Genomic DNA, 17,370 nt, shown 5'->3' on the forward strand with positions numbered 1-17,370 from the left:
CTGGATTTGACAGCACACTAAATGATAAGCTCGTCAAACGTCCCAAATTGCCACAACACAGCCATAGGACGTCTCACCCCCAGCTTAGGACAGGCAACTGCTATGTTTTTAACGGAGATGATCAAATATGTTAAGTAGAGGAGAATTTGCCACTTTGGGTGAGGAATCGCAATCTGGACATGATGAAGGAAGAAAAGTAGGGAAAAGTGGTTGCCACATGCTATGGCATGGACTTCGTCTTCTCTATAAGTGGCTAGTTCTCATGGGTCATGCCCCACCAGGAGGCATGATTTTTCAAACATCTCATGCTCAATCTCAAGAGGAGCCCAGGATCTTCTTCTCCTGTGGGTCTATGACGATTCACCATGGCCAAGTCCCCACAGCCAACTCGCCACGGCCATCTTGCCGTGGGGCAACTTGCCGTGGGTTACAAGAGTTACGCTAATATCAAAGAAATGGTGGAATAGAATCATTAAAGAAAGGCTACAAAAGGAAGGACAGAAGGATAAGTGAAGGACAAAAATTGAAGTATTTTTAAAATTTATTTTAAATAATTAAATTGAATTGTTAAGTTGTCCCACGGTGAGTTGGCTGTGGTGAGTTGGTCGTGGTGAGTTGGCCGTGGTGAGTTGGCCGTGGTGAGTTGGCCGTGGTGAGTTGGCCGTAGTGAGTTGGCCATGGTGAGTTGGCCGTGGTGAGTTGGCCGTAGTGAGTTGGCCATGGTGAGTTGGCCGTGGTGAGTTGGCCGTGGTGAGTTGGCTGTGGTGAGTTGGCCGTGGTGAGTTGGCCGTGGTGAGTTGGCCATGGTGAGTTGGCCGTGGTGAGTTGGCTGTAGTGAGTTGTCCATGGTGAGTTGGCCGTGGTGAGTTGGCCCATTCCACCACCTGCCATTTCTTTAGAAGAGACCCCAAACTCTTGTGTCCATGATACTTACTTCCCCTCTGACGTCAGCAGAGAGTTCAGACTTTCACATATAATGCCACTGACCCTCCATACCCATAGCCATTCCCATTGGTCCTGGAAGAAGAGGAGAAAAGAGATGCTTAAAACCTTCCTGTGAATGATGACCCCCATCACCCTCCTAACATGCTTCAAGGTCAACCAGATTCTTGTGTATAGGCCTAAGCAACCCATCTTCTTAACTGCAACTTAAGTATGGTCCGGGTTCTTCAAGCCTGGTGGGTGGAGCCCCACTGCCCCCTCTTTTCACAAAGCCCCACACTAAGGATCTCCCCTCTCCTACCTCGGCTGCAAAGTCGCACAATTCAGGCTCACCTGGGGGGTGAATTGTCATGCGCTGTTGCCCATCCATAACATAACCTCCCATTTGCTGCCCATCGGGACTGTATGGTGTGCCTTGACCTGCTCGGAAGAGAGGAAAGTCACAGAGAGAAGAGAACAGGCAGACACATCCCCAATTTTCAGGGTATGCAATTTCTGCAGGCATTTAAAACAGAAAGTAGCCCTGGTTGGTTGGGGAATGGGGGACATCCTACTGCATCCTGGTTTAGAATCTGTTCCCCAAATCAGCCAGTTTGGTCTAGTCTAGTGGTTAAGGTGCTAGGCTAGAAACCAGGAGGCAGTGAGTTCTAGACCCACATTAGGCACAAAAGCCAGCTGGGTGAACTTTGGGCCAATCACCAGGAGACTGGGAGTTCTAGTCCTGCCTCAGGCTTGAAAGCCGGCTGGGTGAACTTTGGGCCAATCACCAGGAGACTGTGAGTTCTAGTCCTGCCTCAGGCATGAAAGCCGGCTGGGTGAACTTTGGGCCAATCACCAGGAGACTGGAAGTTCTAGTTCTACTTTAGGCATGAAAGCTGGCTGAGTGACTTTGGGTCAATCACTAGGAGGCAGTGAGTTCTAGACCCGCATTAGGCATGAAAGCCAAGTGTGCGACTTTGGGCCCATCCCTTTCTCTCAGTCCAATCCACTTTGCAGGATTGTTGTTGTGGAGGGAGGAGGGGGAAAGAAGGGAGAGAGAGAGAGACCCTTTGGAGAACGGAATCCCTCCTACCTGTGCGATTTGATTGGTCGATCATAGGTTGAACTATGCGCCTTCGGGCATTAATAAACCTGCGGGAGATATAATGAAAGGGATGACTGTGCGCCCCTGGGATCGCTTGTTGGTGTCATCTCCAGCCACGCCATTTCGTGATTCTGATCGCATTAACCGTAACAGTAACAGAGTGACAGAGTTGGAAGGGGCCTTGTAGGTCATCTAGCCCAATCCCCCGCCCACAGAGGAGATCCTACACCATTTCTGATGGAGGGAAGTCCAGTCCATTCCCATCTCTCCCTAAGCAGTGTCTATTTCTTTGCAGTACTTCTATACCAGGGGTAGGCAACCTCGGCTCTTTTATGACTCATGGACTTCAACTCCCAGAATTCCTGAGTCAGCTATGCTGACTCAGGAATTCTGGGAGTTGAAGTCCATGAGTCATAAAAGAGCCGAGGTTGCCTACCCATGTTCTATACCTACAACCTGTTACGCTCTGGGCATCCATAGTGATCACAAATAGCTCAACACAAGCTAATGAAAATCAACAGTTCCCTAAAATAAAAAGTGGAATCAAGTTCATGAGAACTTCAAGAGCTCCTTAGAATAGGAAGGCTTCCAGGTGCTGAGGGAGTCACGTCTTTGTTGAAGATGACAAGGATGAGGACTATCCAGATCTTGGAGAGAGGAACTTACTCCGTTTCTCAAGCTTGGCGGCTTGAAGACACGTCAGCTTCAACTCCAAGGGGAATTCTGGGAGTTGAAGTCTTCACATTTTCAAGCAACCGAGGTTGAGAGACACTGGCCTAGGATACGAAACCGGGAAGCCAGCTTAGTCTAGTACAGAGGTAGGCAACCTTGGCTCTTTTATGACCCGTGGACTTCAACTCCCAGAATTCCTGAGCCAGCCTGGCTCAGCTTGGAAACCTCTCCCTTTCCCCTCAGCATGGCTGGCTCAGGAATTCTGGGAGTTGAAGTCCACGAGTCATAAAACGGTCTAGGCCTAGGGTAGGCCACCTTGGCTCTTTTAGGACTCGAGGACTTCAACTCCCAGAATTCCTGAGCCAGCCTGGCTCAGCTTGGAAACCTCTCCCTTTCCCCTCAGCGTGGCTGGCTCAGGAATTCTGGGAGTTGAAGTCCCCGAGTCCTAAAACAGCCGAGGTGGCCTACCCCTGGTCTTGCACAGTGTTTCTCAACCTTGGCAATTTGAAGATCCGTGGACTTCAACTCCCAGAATTCCCCAGGATTCCACCGATACCTTTAGCAGGCCTTGTATCCACAAGAGTCGCAAGGGTCTCCTCCCCGTGCCAAAGGGAACTTTACAAGCGAGTAAGGCGGCAGAAGCCGTTTCTTCTCTGCTCACTTTCTGAGTCTTACCAGTTATTGACCTGCAGGATGGTCAGTCCCGTGTCCTGGGCTAACTGCTTCTTCTGCTCTTCTGAGGGATAAGGGTGCTGCACGGAGAAAAAGAGAGGAGAGGGTGGTCCCCAAAGCTTTGAGCCAGCTCTGTTTGCTCCCTGGGTTGTACTTTCAAACACTAATGTTTAAATGACTACGGCTTTTTTTTTAAAGCCACAGCAAAAAATAAAAATAAAAAATCCTTCCTTGGAGTGGGAAGCATCATTCCGCATCGTTGCCTTGTCTTCCAAGGAACTTGGGGTATCATGTATGGGGAAGACACAATAGCCCTGCAGGGTAGGTGTCCTGGAATGATGGCCCCCCAACTCTTCCGCTTCTTAAGAAAAAAGGGGGGAGGGGTGGGGAGGGGAGAGGAGAGGAGATGAGAGGAAGGAAGAGGAGGAGAGGGAGAGGGAGAAAGAGAAAGAGGAGAAGGAAAAGGAGGAAGAGGAAGAGAAGGAGAAAGAGAAGAAGGAGAAAGAGAAGGAGAAAGAGGAAGAAGAAGGGAAGGAGGCGGAGGAGGAGACAGGAAACGGTGCCTTGGACTTCCTTGTTGGCCAGAGATGGAAACCAACCTGGCTTCCTCTTCTTCCCTCCCCACCTGGGCCTTTTAGTTGCCAGTTCAGATGATGGATGAGCCCGTCTTGGCTCAGAGGTCACAGCCAGACCCCCACAAGCCCCCCCCCAATCTGACAACCAGGTGATGGATGAGCAAAAGCCCTCTGGGATGGGAGAGGTCATAAAGAGTGGTGGGGCACCAGCCGGGGGACAAATTCCAAGTCTTGGATCACCACCCACCTCAGGTTTTTGACACCTTGGCCCTCACCGCCCCCCCCCCTTGAGTTTCCCATCCAGCTGGGGCTTCTGTTGGAAATGGGGTGGTTCTCCCCACACTCCAGGAACTGGGGTGGGGGGTGGGGTGGGGAGTGTCTCAGTAAACTGTTGTCCACGTTTGGCCTGCTGCAAACATCTTGACTCCCGATGAAGAAGCGTAACATCAGTTGCTCTTATCCATTTTAGCCATCGGGAATTCTCTCCCCCCCCCCACACGAAAGCAATCGGGTTAATGTAAGAGTTCGGCCTTTGTTCCTCCTGCTCCGTTTGGATGCCAGCCCTCAGGCTCTGCCTGAGTGATTCGAGTCTGCCGGGGTGATGGCCCCGGGGCCCTGCTCTGGCCAGCTCCTTTCACCCTTGGCTGGATGACTTGCTCACCTCCGTTTGGGTCACAACTGTTTGGGGTGAGGGAGGCGGTGGGCTGGGGTCAGCCGGAGAGGAACCCAGACTGGAGAAGGATGAACGTTTTGGAGAGGAAGCCAAATTGGGGAGGATTAGGAGGAGGAAGGGATACTATAGATAGATGGTAGATGTGTGGGTAGTTAGGTAGAAAGATTAGCTAGAAGATAGATGATAGATAGATAGAGATAGATAGATAGAGATAGATAGATAGATAGAGAGAGAGAGAGAGAGAGAGAGAGAGAGAGAGAGAGAGAGAGAGAGATGATAGATAGATAGATAGATAGATAGAGATTAGATAGATAGATAGATAGATAGATAGATAGATAGATAGATAGATAGATAGATAGATAGATAGAAATATACATTAGATAGATAGATGATAGATAGATAGATAGATAGATAGATAGATAGATAGATAGATAGATAGATAGATAGATAGATAGATAGATAGAAATGGATAGATGATAGAATGGATGGAGAGAGAGAGAGAGAGGATAGATCGAATAGACAGACAGACAGACACGCAGGGCACCCATCTTTCCATCTTTTCCCAGCACAATCAGCCCAGCTTCCCAAGGCAATGAAAGATGCTTTTCAATCTCAGCCTGGGGAGATTGCCTGAACTCGTGGCCAAATGGTTAGAGCCACTTTGGAGAAACTGAGCTGCGGGAATACCGAAATACCGGCTTAGTGCCCAAACGAGACACAATTTAAGGAAGCCTCCTTAGTTCCCCCTATGGAAGAAGAGGTTTGAACATAAATAAATTGGGGGGAGGGGGGAATCCAGTCACTCCTGCCATCTAGCCGCTAATGTCTAGACTCTGAGAATAATGACGCAGAATGAGATCTTTCGGTGTATGTACAATATATTCTCCACCCCGCCCCGCCCCCGTTTAAGTGTGTTTGATTCTCAGGGACCGCCTGGACAAAACCCAGTAGGTTTTTTTTGCCAATTTTCTTGAACCATGGCCTCCTTCCAAGGACTGAGAGAAAGTGACCGGCCCAAGGTTACTCAGCTGGCTTTGTGCTTAAGGCAGGACTAGAACTCAGGATCTCCCCGTTTCTGGCCTATTGCCTTCACCGCCATCCCCAAACTGGCTGTCACCACAATATATTCCTTAAACTCAAACACACATGCCTCAAAGATTCCACCCACAGATCATTGGTCCATTACCTGGCCAATGGGAGAGGAGGGGGCCAGGCCTAATCCTCCCTCACAAGATCGTTGTGAAGATAACGCAATCTTGGAGAGAGAGAGAAGAGCTGAGCTGCTACTCACTCAACTTTCAAAGGGGGGGGGAGGGAGAGAGAGAAACTCATAGGTAGTTCTCAACTTACAACCACAATGGAGCCCAAAATTTATGTTGCTAACCGAGACATTTTTTAAGTAAGATGTGCCCCATTTTACAGCCTTTCTTGCCACAGATGTTAAGTGAAGCACTGCAGTTGCTAAGTTAGTAACATGGTTGTTAAGTGAATCTGGCTTCCCCATGGACTTTGCTTGTCAGAAGGTCGCAAAAGGGGATCACCGGATCACCCCGGGAACACTGCGACCGTCATAAATATGAACCGGTTGCCAAGGGGCCCAATTTCGATCAGCGTCGTAACTTTGAATGGTCCCTAAACCATCCCAAAGGTGCTTTCCCCCCCCCAAAAGGCAACCGGACTTCCTTGGGGCGGGGTGGTTTCCTGTGAAAACGTTTCACTTCTCAAGCAAGAAGCTTCTTCGGTTCTAGTGGACGTTAGTTAGAGCCGTCAGAACTGAAGAAGCTTCTTGGATGAGAAGCGAAACCTTTTCAAATTAAAAAAAAAAATCCCAAAGAAAGTCCAGCGCCTTTGGGACAACTGTTGACCCGGATGATTGGGCATCTCCATGGAGAGTTGGTCACTAAACAAATGGTTGTAAGTCGAGGACTATCTGTAACATAGCCATAATTTTAAAAAAATAAGTCATGAATGTCTCTGGCAGGGCGGTGGGAAGCCTGATCTGCCTCCCCTCCCTTCCCCGTAGGGGCTCCTTCACACGCCTCCCCTTCCCCTCTCTGCGTTCAGGGTAATTGGCCAGAATTGATTACCCTTCACCAGCCTCTAATAGCTTTATAGCTCCTTCAATTAGCCACTAATTGGCCAGCGCTCATTAACTCGCCTTTGTTTAACTAACCAGGGAGAGGCACTATCTAATTGCCTGGCAGACAGCAAAGCGGAAGGAAGCGGTTGGGTGGTGGGCACAGATGGATGTCTCCGGTTAGCCCTCCCACCCCCTCGATCCAGGGTTGCACCCACCGACTGGACTTCGGCCCACCACCAACTTTTGAGTTCTTACCGACAAGTGTTGAAAAAGCCACGCCCGCATGATATTCGTGGCCACCTTGGGGAAAATGCCACGTTTCTTGTTTCTTTTCTTGTCCCGGTCCAGGTCATCGTCTTCTCCCGTGCTGGGGGAGGCCACGCTGTTATCCAGGCAATCTCCTGCAAGGAGTGGGGGGGGGAGGTAAGAGAGGGGGGGAGAGGGAGAGATGGAGATAGAAGAGGGGAAGGGAAGGGAAGGGAAGGGAAGGGAAGGGAAGAGAAGAGAAGAGAAGAGAAGAGAAGAGAAGAGAAGAGAAGAGAAGAGAAGAGAAGAGAAGAGAAGAGAAGAGAAGAGAAGAGAAGAGAAGAGAAGAGAAGAGAAGAGAAGAGAAGAGAAAGGGGAAAGTGGAGAGAAGTGAAAAGGAAGAGAATCGGAAGGGAAGAGGATAAGAGAGGAGAAGAGAGAGCTTTAGCTAGAAGTCCAAAGCCAAGGGAACAGCAAAATCCGGATCTAATCAGCTCCGGACAGGATGGTCCTCTTAAAACAGGATGAGGCCCTCCAGCTGGGCTGGCACTTGATGGTCGTTGTGATCCGGTACATCTGGGATGGGGAGGGGGGGTGCCCATTTGGGGAAAGCCAAATTAATGGCAATTCTTGAAACTGTATCAGGTGTGATCAGAAGCGGCAGAGCCCTCTAGAGGCCAGTCAAAGAACGTCACCACTCACAGGAGGGCAATAAACCAACATCCTGTTCAATAACAAACTAGATTTGTCTTCCCTTTATCACCTGCCCCACGGAGGCTCACAGTTGGCCACGCAATGCAGATTCGCTGCTGCAGCGGGAGAAAAACTGGAAAATCAAATCACCCTTGCTTTTCAGGATTCACTTGGCTGGCTATGAAAGTAACCTTCATCCTGCGTTTGGCCAGGATTGGATAGTCAAAGGTCTCTGGCCTTCCAAGTTCCACTGAGCTGTTCTGGCAGAACCTCGCTGCAGAAAAATGGCCAATGTTTGGTAACTGAATCCTAGCCAAACAGGGGACCCACTCAGGCTGGAAAATCCCAAGGGTTGAAGTCCAGTTATCTGGAAATGTTTTGGGGGCTCCTGAGTACCTGGGGGTAAGTCAGCACTCCTGTTGACTGACAAGGGGGTGGGGGCTGTTTCCCAGGCTTCAATAATTTCCCTGGCTATTTTTGTCCCTACTCGGCCAACAATCTTAGTAGCTGTGAAATTGAACGACCTGGATAGGCGATGGTTTCTATTCCTCTCCCTTGCTGATTTGTTTTTTTTTTAAAAAAAATCGGTCAACCTGTGCCATTTCCACACTCAACAAAAAGAGAAAACGGTTGTGCATGGTTGGAACTTCTGCTGTGCAACAAACACTCTTCTTCACTTGCACTCGCACAAACCCCAAGATTTTCCCCCTTCTGACAATTCCAACCCCCTCGAACAGCTGCTCCGCTTTTATATCCTCTGGCTAAAAATGTGCTTAAAAGCCTTGCCTAGAGGGGATGTAAATTATGCATCCCGGAGTCCTCCTCGTCAGTCCCTACGTGATTGCTACCCCACCGTGCATCCCTCTCGCCCCCACCCGGGCCCAGGAGGATGTACAAAGCCACACAATTGGAGCCGGTGTGTGAGAGTCCCGGAAAAATGGCAGAACTCTGCAACAGAGTGCCCTTAACCCCTTAAAGAGGTATGGACTTTCAACTCCCAGCATTCCTCAGCCCTTAGCCCCTTTAGAGGTATGGACTTCAACTCCCAGCATTCCCCAGCCATTAGCCCCTTAAATAGGTATGGACTTCAACTCCCAGCATTCCTCAGCTATTAGCTGCTTCAAGAGATGTGGACTTCAACTCCCAGCATTCCCCAGCCATTAGCCCCTTAAGAGGGATGGACTTCAACTCCCAGAAGTTGAACTCACTGAACAAATATCTCACTTAACAATAAAAACTTTGGGCTTAACTGCAGTTGTAAGTCGAGGACCTCTTGTATAATCTCATGGTGGAGCCTATGCCGATAGCCATGGCTGCAGACTCCAATTCTTCTAAATTTGGGTCTCTCCCCCCCCCCCGTGGCAGCTGCCCTTCGAAGGAGAAACCCCCTTTCATGGGGCTTGCACAAAAGGGCCCTTTCATACAGGGAGGGTTTGGGAGCAGCATTGTTCCTCTCTTAAGAAGCCAGGATTTTGCAAACAGCTGACTGCCGGTGCTGGGCCCCTGTTCAGATGTCGCAAAGGTGCTTTTTCACGAGGCAACCGGAGGAACAGAACAAGAAAGTCTGGTTGCCTTGTGAAAAAGCATCTTCGGGAGAACGGCGACCTGGATGACGGAGCATCTCCCTAGAATCTCCCTGTTCAGATGCAACAACTTTTTGCTTCACTTCAGCCTCCTCCAGAGGCAGTTTGGAATGCCGGCATCCCCCAGCCTGCTGCTTTCTATAGGCCGCTGGGCGATCCCAATCTTTGCATCTTCATAACAAAAGCGAGACACGGAAGAGACAGGGAAGCCGGTAAAGGAGGATATTTGTAGCTCAGGGTTGACATGAGGGGTCCCTGGTGTTCTCTGAGCTCGGCGGTTTTCTTGCAGACGTTTCATGACCCAACTAGGGAACAGCATCAGTGCTAGAAGAGAGGAGGAGGAGGAGGAGGAGGAGGAGGAGGAGGAGGAGGAGGAGGAGGAGGAGGAGGAAGACTGTGGGGTCCTTGGTGTTCTCAGAGCTCGGCGGTTTTCTTGCAGACGTTTCATGACCCAACTAGGGAACAGCATCAGTGCTAGAAGAGAGGAGGAGGAGGAGGAGGAGGAGGAGGAGGAGGAGGAGGAGGAGGAGGAAGAAGACTGTGGGGTCCTTGGTGTTCTCAATTGGTGGTTTTCTTGCAGACGTTTCATTACCCAGCTAGGGAACATCAGCAGTGCTAGAGGAGGAGGAGGAGGAGGAGGAGGAGGAGGAGGAGGAGGAGGAGGAGGGGGGGGGGGACTATTGGCGTTTTCTGAGCTTGGTGTTTTTCCTGCAGACGTTTCATGACCCAACTAGGTATCATCGTCAGCGCTATGTTTATAGGGTTTACAGAGAGCAAAGCCTTCTAGCCATCACCAGGAGACAATGAGTTCTAGTTCTGCCCTAGCCACGGAAAAACTGAGTGACTTTTGGCCAGTCCTTCTCTCTCAGCCAAACAAGGTTGTTGTTGTGGGGAAAGTAGGAGGAGGAGAGCTTATTTAGTAGGTTGACTGGCTTGTTAGAAATCACAGCAAAGGGGGGATAAAAATCAAATAAATAAATAGTGAGGTTTTCCAATCCTGACCGCCTTTTGAACATTGCGTAAAAGGTCGCCTCCTCCTATGTGCAGTTTGCACCCTCCAGTTCCTCCCCTGGTGAAAAGGTAGGATCTCCACCGCCTCCCTTGCAACCTCCGAGTACCTTGCTCGCTGCAGTTGTCTCCACTTTGGGAGGCAATCCCACCGCTGGAGGGTCCCGGCGTCCCTGAAGGGGTGGATCCCGTCTCATCGTGGTCTCGGATCCAGGAGTTGCTCTGCACACAAAGAGAACGGTGCATCATTCACGGAGACCAAACACGGGGTGCGAGTCACCCCAATATAAAAAAATGTCGAGACTCTGGAAAGGGTGCAGAGAAGAGCAACAAAGATGATTAGGGGAACTGAAGGTTAAAAGATATGAAGAACGCTTGCGGGAACTGGTATGTCTAGTTTAATGAAAGGAAGGATAGGCCAAACAAACCAAGATTCTCTGGCTGTGTTCACCCTTCCTTTGCCCCTTAAAAAGTGTCCAGGTTCCACATTTGCACACCCTGAATTCCTAGGCTAATAAGCATGGAAGGGATCTTGGAGGTCATCCAGTCCAACCCCCTGCTCAGGCAGGAAACCCTATACCATCTCAGACAAGTGGCTGTCCAGTTTTTTCTTAACCCGCCCCCCCCAGTGATGGGGGACCCACAATTTCTGGAGGCAGGTTGTTCCCCTGGATAATTATCCTCACTGTCAGGAAATTCCTCCTTAGTTCTAGGTCGCTTCTCTCCTTGGTTAGTTTCCCTCCGTTGCTTCTTCTCCTGCCTTCTGGCGCTTTGGAGAATAGCTTGACTCCCTCTTCTTTGGGGCAGCCCCTGAGATATTGGAACACTGCTATCATGTCCCCCCCCCCCACGTCCTTCTCTTCATTAAAGCAGCCCTCCCCAATTCCTGCAACCGGCTTGCCTGCCTGAGGCCATAGCTCCACTCAGAACTAGAGCTTCACCTGTTGGATGGCTGCCTACCGCCAAGCAGCGCAAGGCGCAGGAAACTGCCCTGATTTATTAAAAAAAAAAAAAAGCAAAAGCAAAACCAACGGGCAACCCCTTCCTCCTCCTCCCCTTCTCCCCCCCCCCTTTCAAGAGCGCTGCTGCAGCTTCGCGGGGATTCCTCCCCCCACCCCGGTCTGTCATTATCCAGCCCCCCCCCCTTCAACCCATTGAACCGAGTTCAGAGGGGTACAAGCGGGGCCTCTCCAGGTCCTCTGGGGAGGAACCAGGCAGCTACCGAAGGGGCTCGGGTTGCAGCCCCCCCCAACTGGCCAGGCGGGCGGGAGGGGGGGTGGAGGACGCCCCCAGCCCCGCTGCCCTGCCTGATTAACCCGCCGCCGCTGATCACAGGAGTCCTGCCAAGACGGGGCGGTGGGTTCAACGGGTTAAGGAGCTGCGGCTTTAGAGGAGGGGGATTCGGCACTTGCAGCCCAGAGTCAACGGGGAGGGGGGGGTCAGGGGGTCGCTGTTAGGAGCTCTGGGAAGCGAAGGGAGCAACACTCCCAGTTAATGAGGACCAGACCCGACGACTTCGCCCGCAGCGCCTCGATCACAGAGCCGACCCCCTCCCCCTCCGCCACCCCCCCCCCGGGGAGGAGGCTGGACCCTGGGCAATCCGAGACCCCCGCCCCATGCCAAGACCCCACCGCCCCTTAAAAAAAGGGACGACGGACCCACACCGCGAGAGGGGTTTTGAGGTGGGAGGGGTTTTTTTTACTTTCGAGGCGGGGGAGGGGGGGTTCACCGCTGCACAGGCTTGGGATCTCTGGTGGGGAGGGGGCCTTGGGATCCCTTTTCCCGGAATTGCTCTCTCTGGCAATGGAGCAGCGGGGAAAGTCTTTGGATCAGGGATGGATGGATGACCGACAATGGAAAGGGGGGTGGGTGGCGGTGGGGGTGTGTGTGGAAAGTAAGCTGGGAGTGGAATTGTGGGTTTATTGGTACCCAGCCTTCATTATGTTTGCAAAGAAAGCGGAGAAGAGGTCCGACACACCTGCCTCCTCCTATTTCCCACACAACAAAAACCCGGTGAGGTGAATTGGGCTAGCCCCAAAGTCACCCATCTGGTTTTCGTGCCTCAAGGGGGGACTAGAACTCCCAGTCGCCTGGTCATTGGCCCAAAGTCCTCCGGTCAAATTTTACGCCTAAGCTCAGAGTAGAATTCGCCACTTCCTAGTGATTGGCGCAGAGACACCCAGCCGGTTCTCGTGCCTAAGACAGAACTAGAACTCCAAGTCTCCTGCTGAGTGACCCAAAGTCACCCAGCCAGATTTATATATATTTGTTTGTTTATTTGTTTGTTTATTTGTTATTTGTTTATTTGTTATTTTTATTTTAATTCCATTTATATCCCGCCCTTCTCCGAAGACTCAGGGCGGCTTACAAGCTTAGCAGTAGCCTTCATTCTATGTATATGCCTGCTTGTTAGGGCTTTCACACACACACCAAGCGGCATTATTACAAAGTCAGCTTAATTGCCCCCAACAATCTGGGTCCTCATTTTACCTACCTGGGAAGGATGGAAGGCTGAGTCAACCTTGAGCCTGGTGGGACTCGAACCTGCACTAATTGCAGGCAGCTGGGGTTACTTAAGGAGGCATTAGCCCACTGCTCCACCAAGGCTCATATATATATATATATTCCCATCCTACATAGGAAAAGACCTGAATACGCCAAGACCTACAGATAGATAGATAGATAGATAGATAGATAGATAGATAGATAGATAGATAGATATAGAGATATATAGATATAGATATAGATAGAAATATATAGACATAGACATATATATATATATATGTATATATACATATACATATATACAGTATATGTATATATATATATACATGTATACGTATATATATGTATATATATATATGTATATATATATATGTATATATATACTTCTATCTATATCTATATCTATATCTATATCTATCTATCTATCTATCTATCTATCTATCTATCTATCTATCTATCTATCTATCTATCAACTTACTCCTGGAATCTAGCTAAATGGAACCTCTCTGATCAGCAGAAGTATATCTTGGAAAGGGATGGGTGGGGATGGTGGCAAATATTAAATTAAATTAAATAACAAGCACAGGTTGTCCTTACGACCACAACGGAGCCCAAAATTTCGACCGCTAAGCGAAATGGGGGTGAAGTGAATTTTACCCTGTTTTGTGAGCCTTGTTGCCACCGTTGTTAAGAGAATCATCGCAGTAGGTAAGTTAGCCACCCGGTTGTTAAGTGAATCTGGCTTCTTCCCCATTGGCTTTGCTCGTCAGAAGGTCGCAAAAGGGGACTCTGCGACCGTCATAAATAAGAACGGGTTGCCAAGCGTCCGAATTTTGATTACGTAACCACGGGGATGCTGCGACGGTCGCAAGTGTGAAAAGCGGTCCTAAGTCACTTTTCCCAGTGCCGTTGTAACTTGGAACGGTCATTAAGTGAACTGTTGTAAATGGAGGACCATCTGCATTAGCAAGGCTGCCCGAAGAGGCTTTTAAGCAAGGCTTTATGTAGCCGGTTTGTCTCAGAGGTCAGCTGTTTGTTCCCATGTTGGGTGCCCATCTCGGAAATCAGCTGCCTGACCTCTCTAGGAAGGCCCTTTTCTTCCCCATGTTTCCCCTCCTCTCCTGTATTTCTCCCCCCCCCCCATAAAAAAAAGCCCCTCTGCCCCTCAAATCTTCCGACAACAAGCCCCATAGCCTGCGGGGGCATTAAAAATTCAGGCAAGTCGCTTGCAGCGAAGAAAACTGTGCTGCATTAGCGTGCTTGGAGGAGAGAGAGAGAAAGAGAGAGAGGGGTGGGAGGATTGAGGGGTGGGAGATAAGACACTGGGCAACCACGTCTCCTTCATCACCAGCTCACTGTCAGGGGTGATTAATTTCCAAGACCCTGACCCTTTTCTTTGCAACTTATGAATGTTGCATGGATGGAGGTGGTGGCTCTCTCTGTCTTTCTCTCTTTCATTCTTTCTCTCTTTAATTCTCTCTTTCTCATTCTCTCTCTCCTCTCTCTCTCTCTCATTCTCTCTACTCTCTCTCTCTCTTTCATTCTTTCTCTCTCTCTCTCTCATTCTCTCTCATTCTCTCTCTCTCTTTCATTCTTTCTCTCTCTCTCATTCTCTCTCTCTTATTCTCTCTCTTTCATTCTTTCTCTCTCTCTCTTTCTCTCTCTCATTCTCTCTCTCTTTCATTCTTTCACTCTCTCTCTCTCTCTCTCTCTCTCAAGAGGGGAAAAGATTTGGTTTCTGTTTAAGGATGAACTACTTTTCTTTTCCAATCAGGCTGGAAAAATCCAGAAATCGAAGCCGGAGCATCCAATAGATTGCATTGCTTTGTCCCTAACCCTTATTGCTACCGCCCTCTTAGACCCTGGAGGGGGAGGGTCGAGGGGCTGTGGCTTTTCAGCAGTGGAAGATCCCTGGATTTTTCTAAAAGTTTGGATACTCGGGAGCGTACATTTATGGGAAAGCACCCAGAATACGTAACTTGGCCAATGTTTCTCAGCCTTGGCCACTTCGAGATGGATGGACTTCAACTCCCAATTAATTCCCCAGCCAGGAAGGGAAGTTCTGGGCGTTGAAGTCCACCCGTCTTGAAGTGCCCAAGGCTGAGAAACCCTGTCCAGGCCGTCCCCCTCTGTCTCGCTTACAGCCTTGGCATGAAGGACCCTTCAGAGATTTCTGTCGGGGGTTTAAAAGGGGTCTTTCCCTCTGCTACCCACCCTCTGAAAGGCTGGGGAAGTCTGCCCAGCTTTGTCACAGGCTTATCGGAGGAAAACCTAATGCCTCCACGACTCGAAAGCCTCGGGGCAGCTGATGCTGGAGAGGGCTGGGTGCCAGTGTTAATGCCCATGTTGGAAGGGAAAGGGAAGGAAAAAAGGAAAGGGCAGGAAAAGAAAAGAGAAAAGCAAGGGAAAGGGGTAAGGAGTAAGGAAGAGTAAAGCAGAAAGCAGAAAGTAAAGTCAAGTGGAAGTGGAAGTGGAAGTGGAAGTGGAAATGGAAGGGGATGGGGAAGGGGAAGAAAAGGAAAGGGAGAAGGAGAAGAAAGGGAGAAGGGAAGGGAAGGAAGGGAGGGAGGGAGGAGAAAGGAAAGGAGGAAGAAAGGAAGGAAGAAAGGAAGAAAGAAAGAAGGGAAAGGAAAGGAAAGGAAAGGAAAGGAAAGGAAAGGAAAGGAAAGGAAAGGAAAGGAAAGGAAAGGAAAGGAAAGGAAAGGAAAGGAAAGGAAAGGAAAGGAAAGGAAAGGAAAGGAAAGGAAGAGACTGAGAGAGGAGAGAGGAAGGAACTATAGAAAGAAAAATGAGAGAGAAAGAGAAAGGGAGAGAAGAAAGAAAGAAAGAAAGAAAGAAAGAAAAGAAAGAAAGAAAGAAAGAAAGAAAGAAAGAAAGAAAAAGAAAGAAAGAAAGAAAGAAAAAGAAAGAAAGAAAGAAGCAAGGAAGCAAGGGAAAAAATAAATTACTGAATAATAAATAAGAATAAAGGGAAGGAATAAAGCTGGGACCTTTATTCCTTTTTCCGCTGTGCAGCAGCTGGCAGGCAGTGTGGAGAAAATGACCGCAACAGGCAACTAATCCAAGCCTGAGTTTCCACGGGGCAAAAAAAAAAAAAAAATTATAGTGGCAAACGTGACATTGCAAATAAGAGTCATTGTGCAGTTGCTGCCATGTCGCTTCCCTTTCAACGGCCCAACAATACGAGAACACACAAACTTCTTGGCCAAAAAAAAAAAAAAAAGCCTTTGTGAAAGAAATCCGATTCCTGCCAAAACCGGCACATCTGCACAGGCAGATAAAGGCTTCCACATGTGGCTGTCAGAAGAAAGAGACGGGGAAGCGTCTCCCACAGTCCATCCCCCTTCAGAGATGGGGGGGGAAGCTGCCATCCGACCCGGCCATTCGCACTTGGGGAGGGGGTCACGGCCCCCAAAGCGCCCCAGCCAAAAAGGGAGATTACTAGGGGTCTCTGACTTCTGCCTCGGGGGGGGTCTCTCCATGCCTGCCCCCCCCCCACTGTCTGCCCCCAGCCCTGGCCAGTTTGCTGGCCAAGGTCAAAGGGTGCCGTTGCCCACCTTGGCTGGCTGGCCGGGCCAAAAGGCTGCCCAACTTTGGACCAACCTGGTCAGAGAGACAGGCAGCCCCGAAGTCTTCTAGGTCGGACTTGGAACCCCCGTCTCGGTCGTCAATCACCAGGTCGATGGGCATCTTGCCTTTGAGGCAGGTGATGTAGCGGTGGCAGAAGTTGTCGCAGAGGTCGTGAACCTGGAAGGGGAGGGAAAGGGTTAGGTTGAAGGAAAAAAGTGAAAGAGAGAAAAAAGAGGAAAGAAAAAAGAGGAAAGGGAAGGAGGAGAAGGAGAAGGGGAAGGAGAAAGAAGAAGAAGGAGAAGGAGAAGGAGAAGAAGAAAAAGAAAAAGAAAGGAGAAGGAGAGAGAAAGAAGGAGAAGGAGAAAAAGAAAGAAAGAAGGAGAAGGAGAAAGAGAAAGAAGGAGAAGGAGAAAAAGAAAGAAGGAGAAAGAGAAAGAAGGAGAAGGAGAAAAAGAAAGGAGAAGGAGAGAGAAAGAAGAAGGGGAAGGAGAAGGAAAAAGAAGGAGAAGGAGAAAAAGAAAGAAAGAAGGAGAAAGAGAAAGAAGGAGAAGGAGAAGGAGAAAAAGAAGGAGAAGGAGAGAGAAAGAAGGAGAAGGGGAAGGAGAAGGAGAAAGAAGGAGAAGGAGAAAAAGAAAGGGAGAAGGAGAAAGAGAAAGAAGGAGAAAGAGAAAGAAAGAAGGAGAAAGAGAAAGAAGGGGGAGGGGGAGGGGCAGGGAAAGGAAAGAGGAAAGGGAAGGAAGGAGGAGGGAAGACAAGAGCAGCTTTTCCAGAACGGATGGGAATATACATCGCAGAAAGAAAGAAATGAAATAACGTCTCCTGAAAGTCTTCTTAAACCAGCCTTTTTCAACCTTGACCATTTCAAGAAGGGTGGATTTCAACTCCCAGAATTCCCCGGCCCTTAAAATTGCCAAGGTTGAAAAAAACAAAACGCTGCCTTAAAGCCTAAGCCGTAGAAAGTCTAAGCCTGCGTCTTCAGCAAAGCACAGAAGCATTTTTTGGGGGCGGGGGGAGGCAGCCTTCCACTGGGTACCCCCGGAGTCTAACGCCAGATCTCTTCCTCGAAC

General features: G+C 49.4%; 1 protein-coding gene across 2 annotated transcripts in view; it reads right to left on the reverse strand.

Moving 5' to 3' along the window:
• Nucleotides 1-967: 967 nt before the first annotated feature.
• MEIS3 (Meis homeobox 3) overlaps nucleotides 968-17,370 on the reverse strand; it is a gene marked incomplete at both ends in the record, with an annotated part of 31,000 nt that continues 14,597 nt past the window's right edge. Inside the window, 7 exons of one of the 2 annotated variants that reach the window (XM_083369443.1) lie at nucleotides 968-1,017; nucleotides 1,276-1,365; nucleotides 2,015-2,073; nucleotides 3,374-3,450; nucleotides 6,954-7,099; nucleotides 10,339-10,450; nucleotides 16,337-16,480. In XM_083369443.1, the coding sequence (XP_083225569.1) occupies nucleotides 968-1,017; nucleotides 1,276-1,365; nucleotides 2,015-2,073; nucleotides 3,374-3,450; nucleotides 6,954-7,099; nucleotides 10,339-10,450; nucleotides 16,337-16,480 (678 nt within the window). The remainder of the gene's footprint in view (nucleotides 1,018-1,275; nucleotides 1,366-2,014; nucleotides 2,074-3,373; nucleotides 3,451-6,953; nucleotides 7,100-10,338; nucleotides 10,451-16,336; nucleotides 16,481-17,370) is intronic. The other variant, XM_083369444.1, reaches the window with a different exon arrangement.

This window comes from Vipera ursinii (genome assembly GCF_947247035.1).
Source record: "Vipera ursinii genome assembly, chromosome: 9".
In the NCBI taxonomy this organism is placed as follows: domain Eukaryota; kingdom Metazoa; phylum Chordata; class Lepidosauria; order Squamata; family Viperidae; genus Vipera; species Vipera ursinii.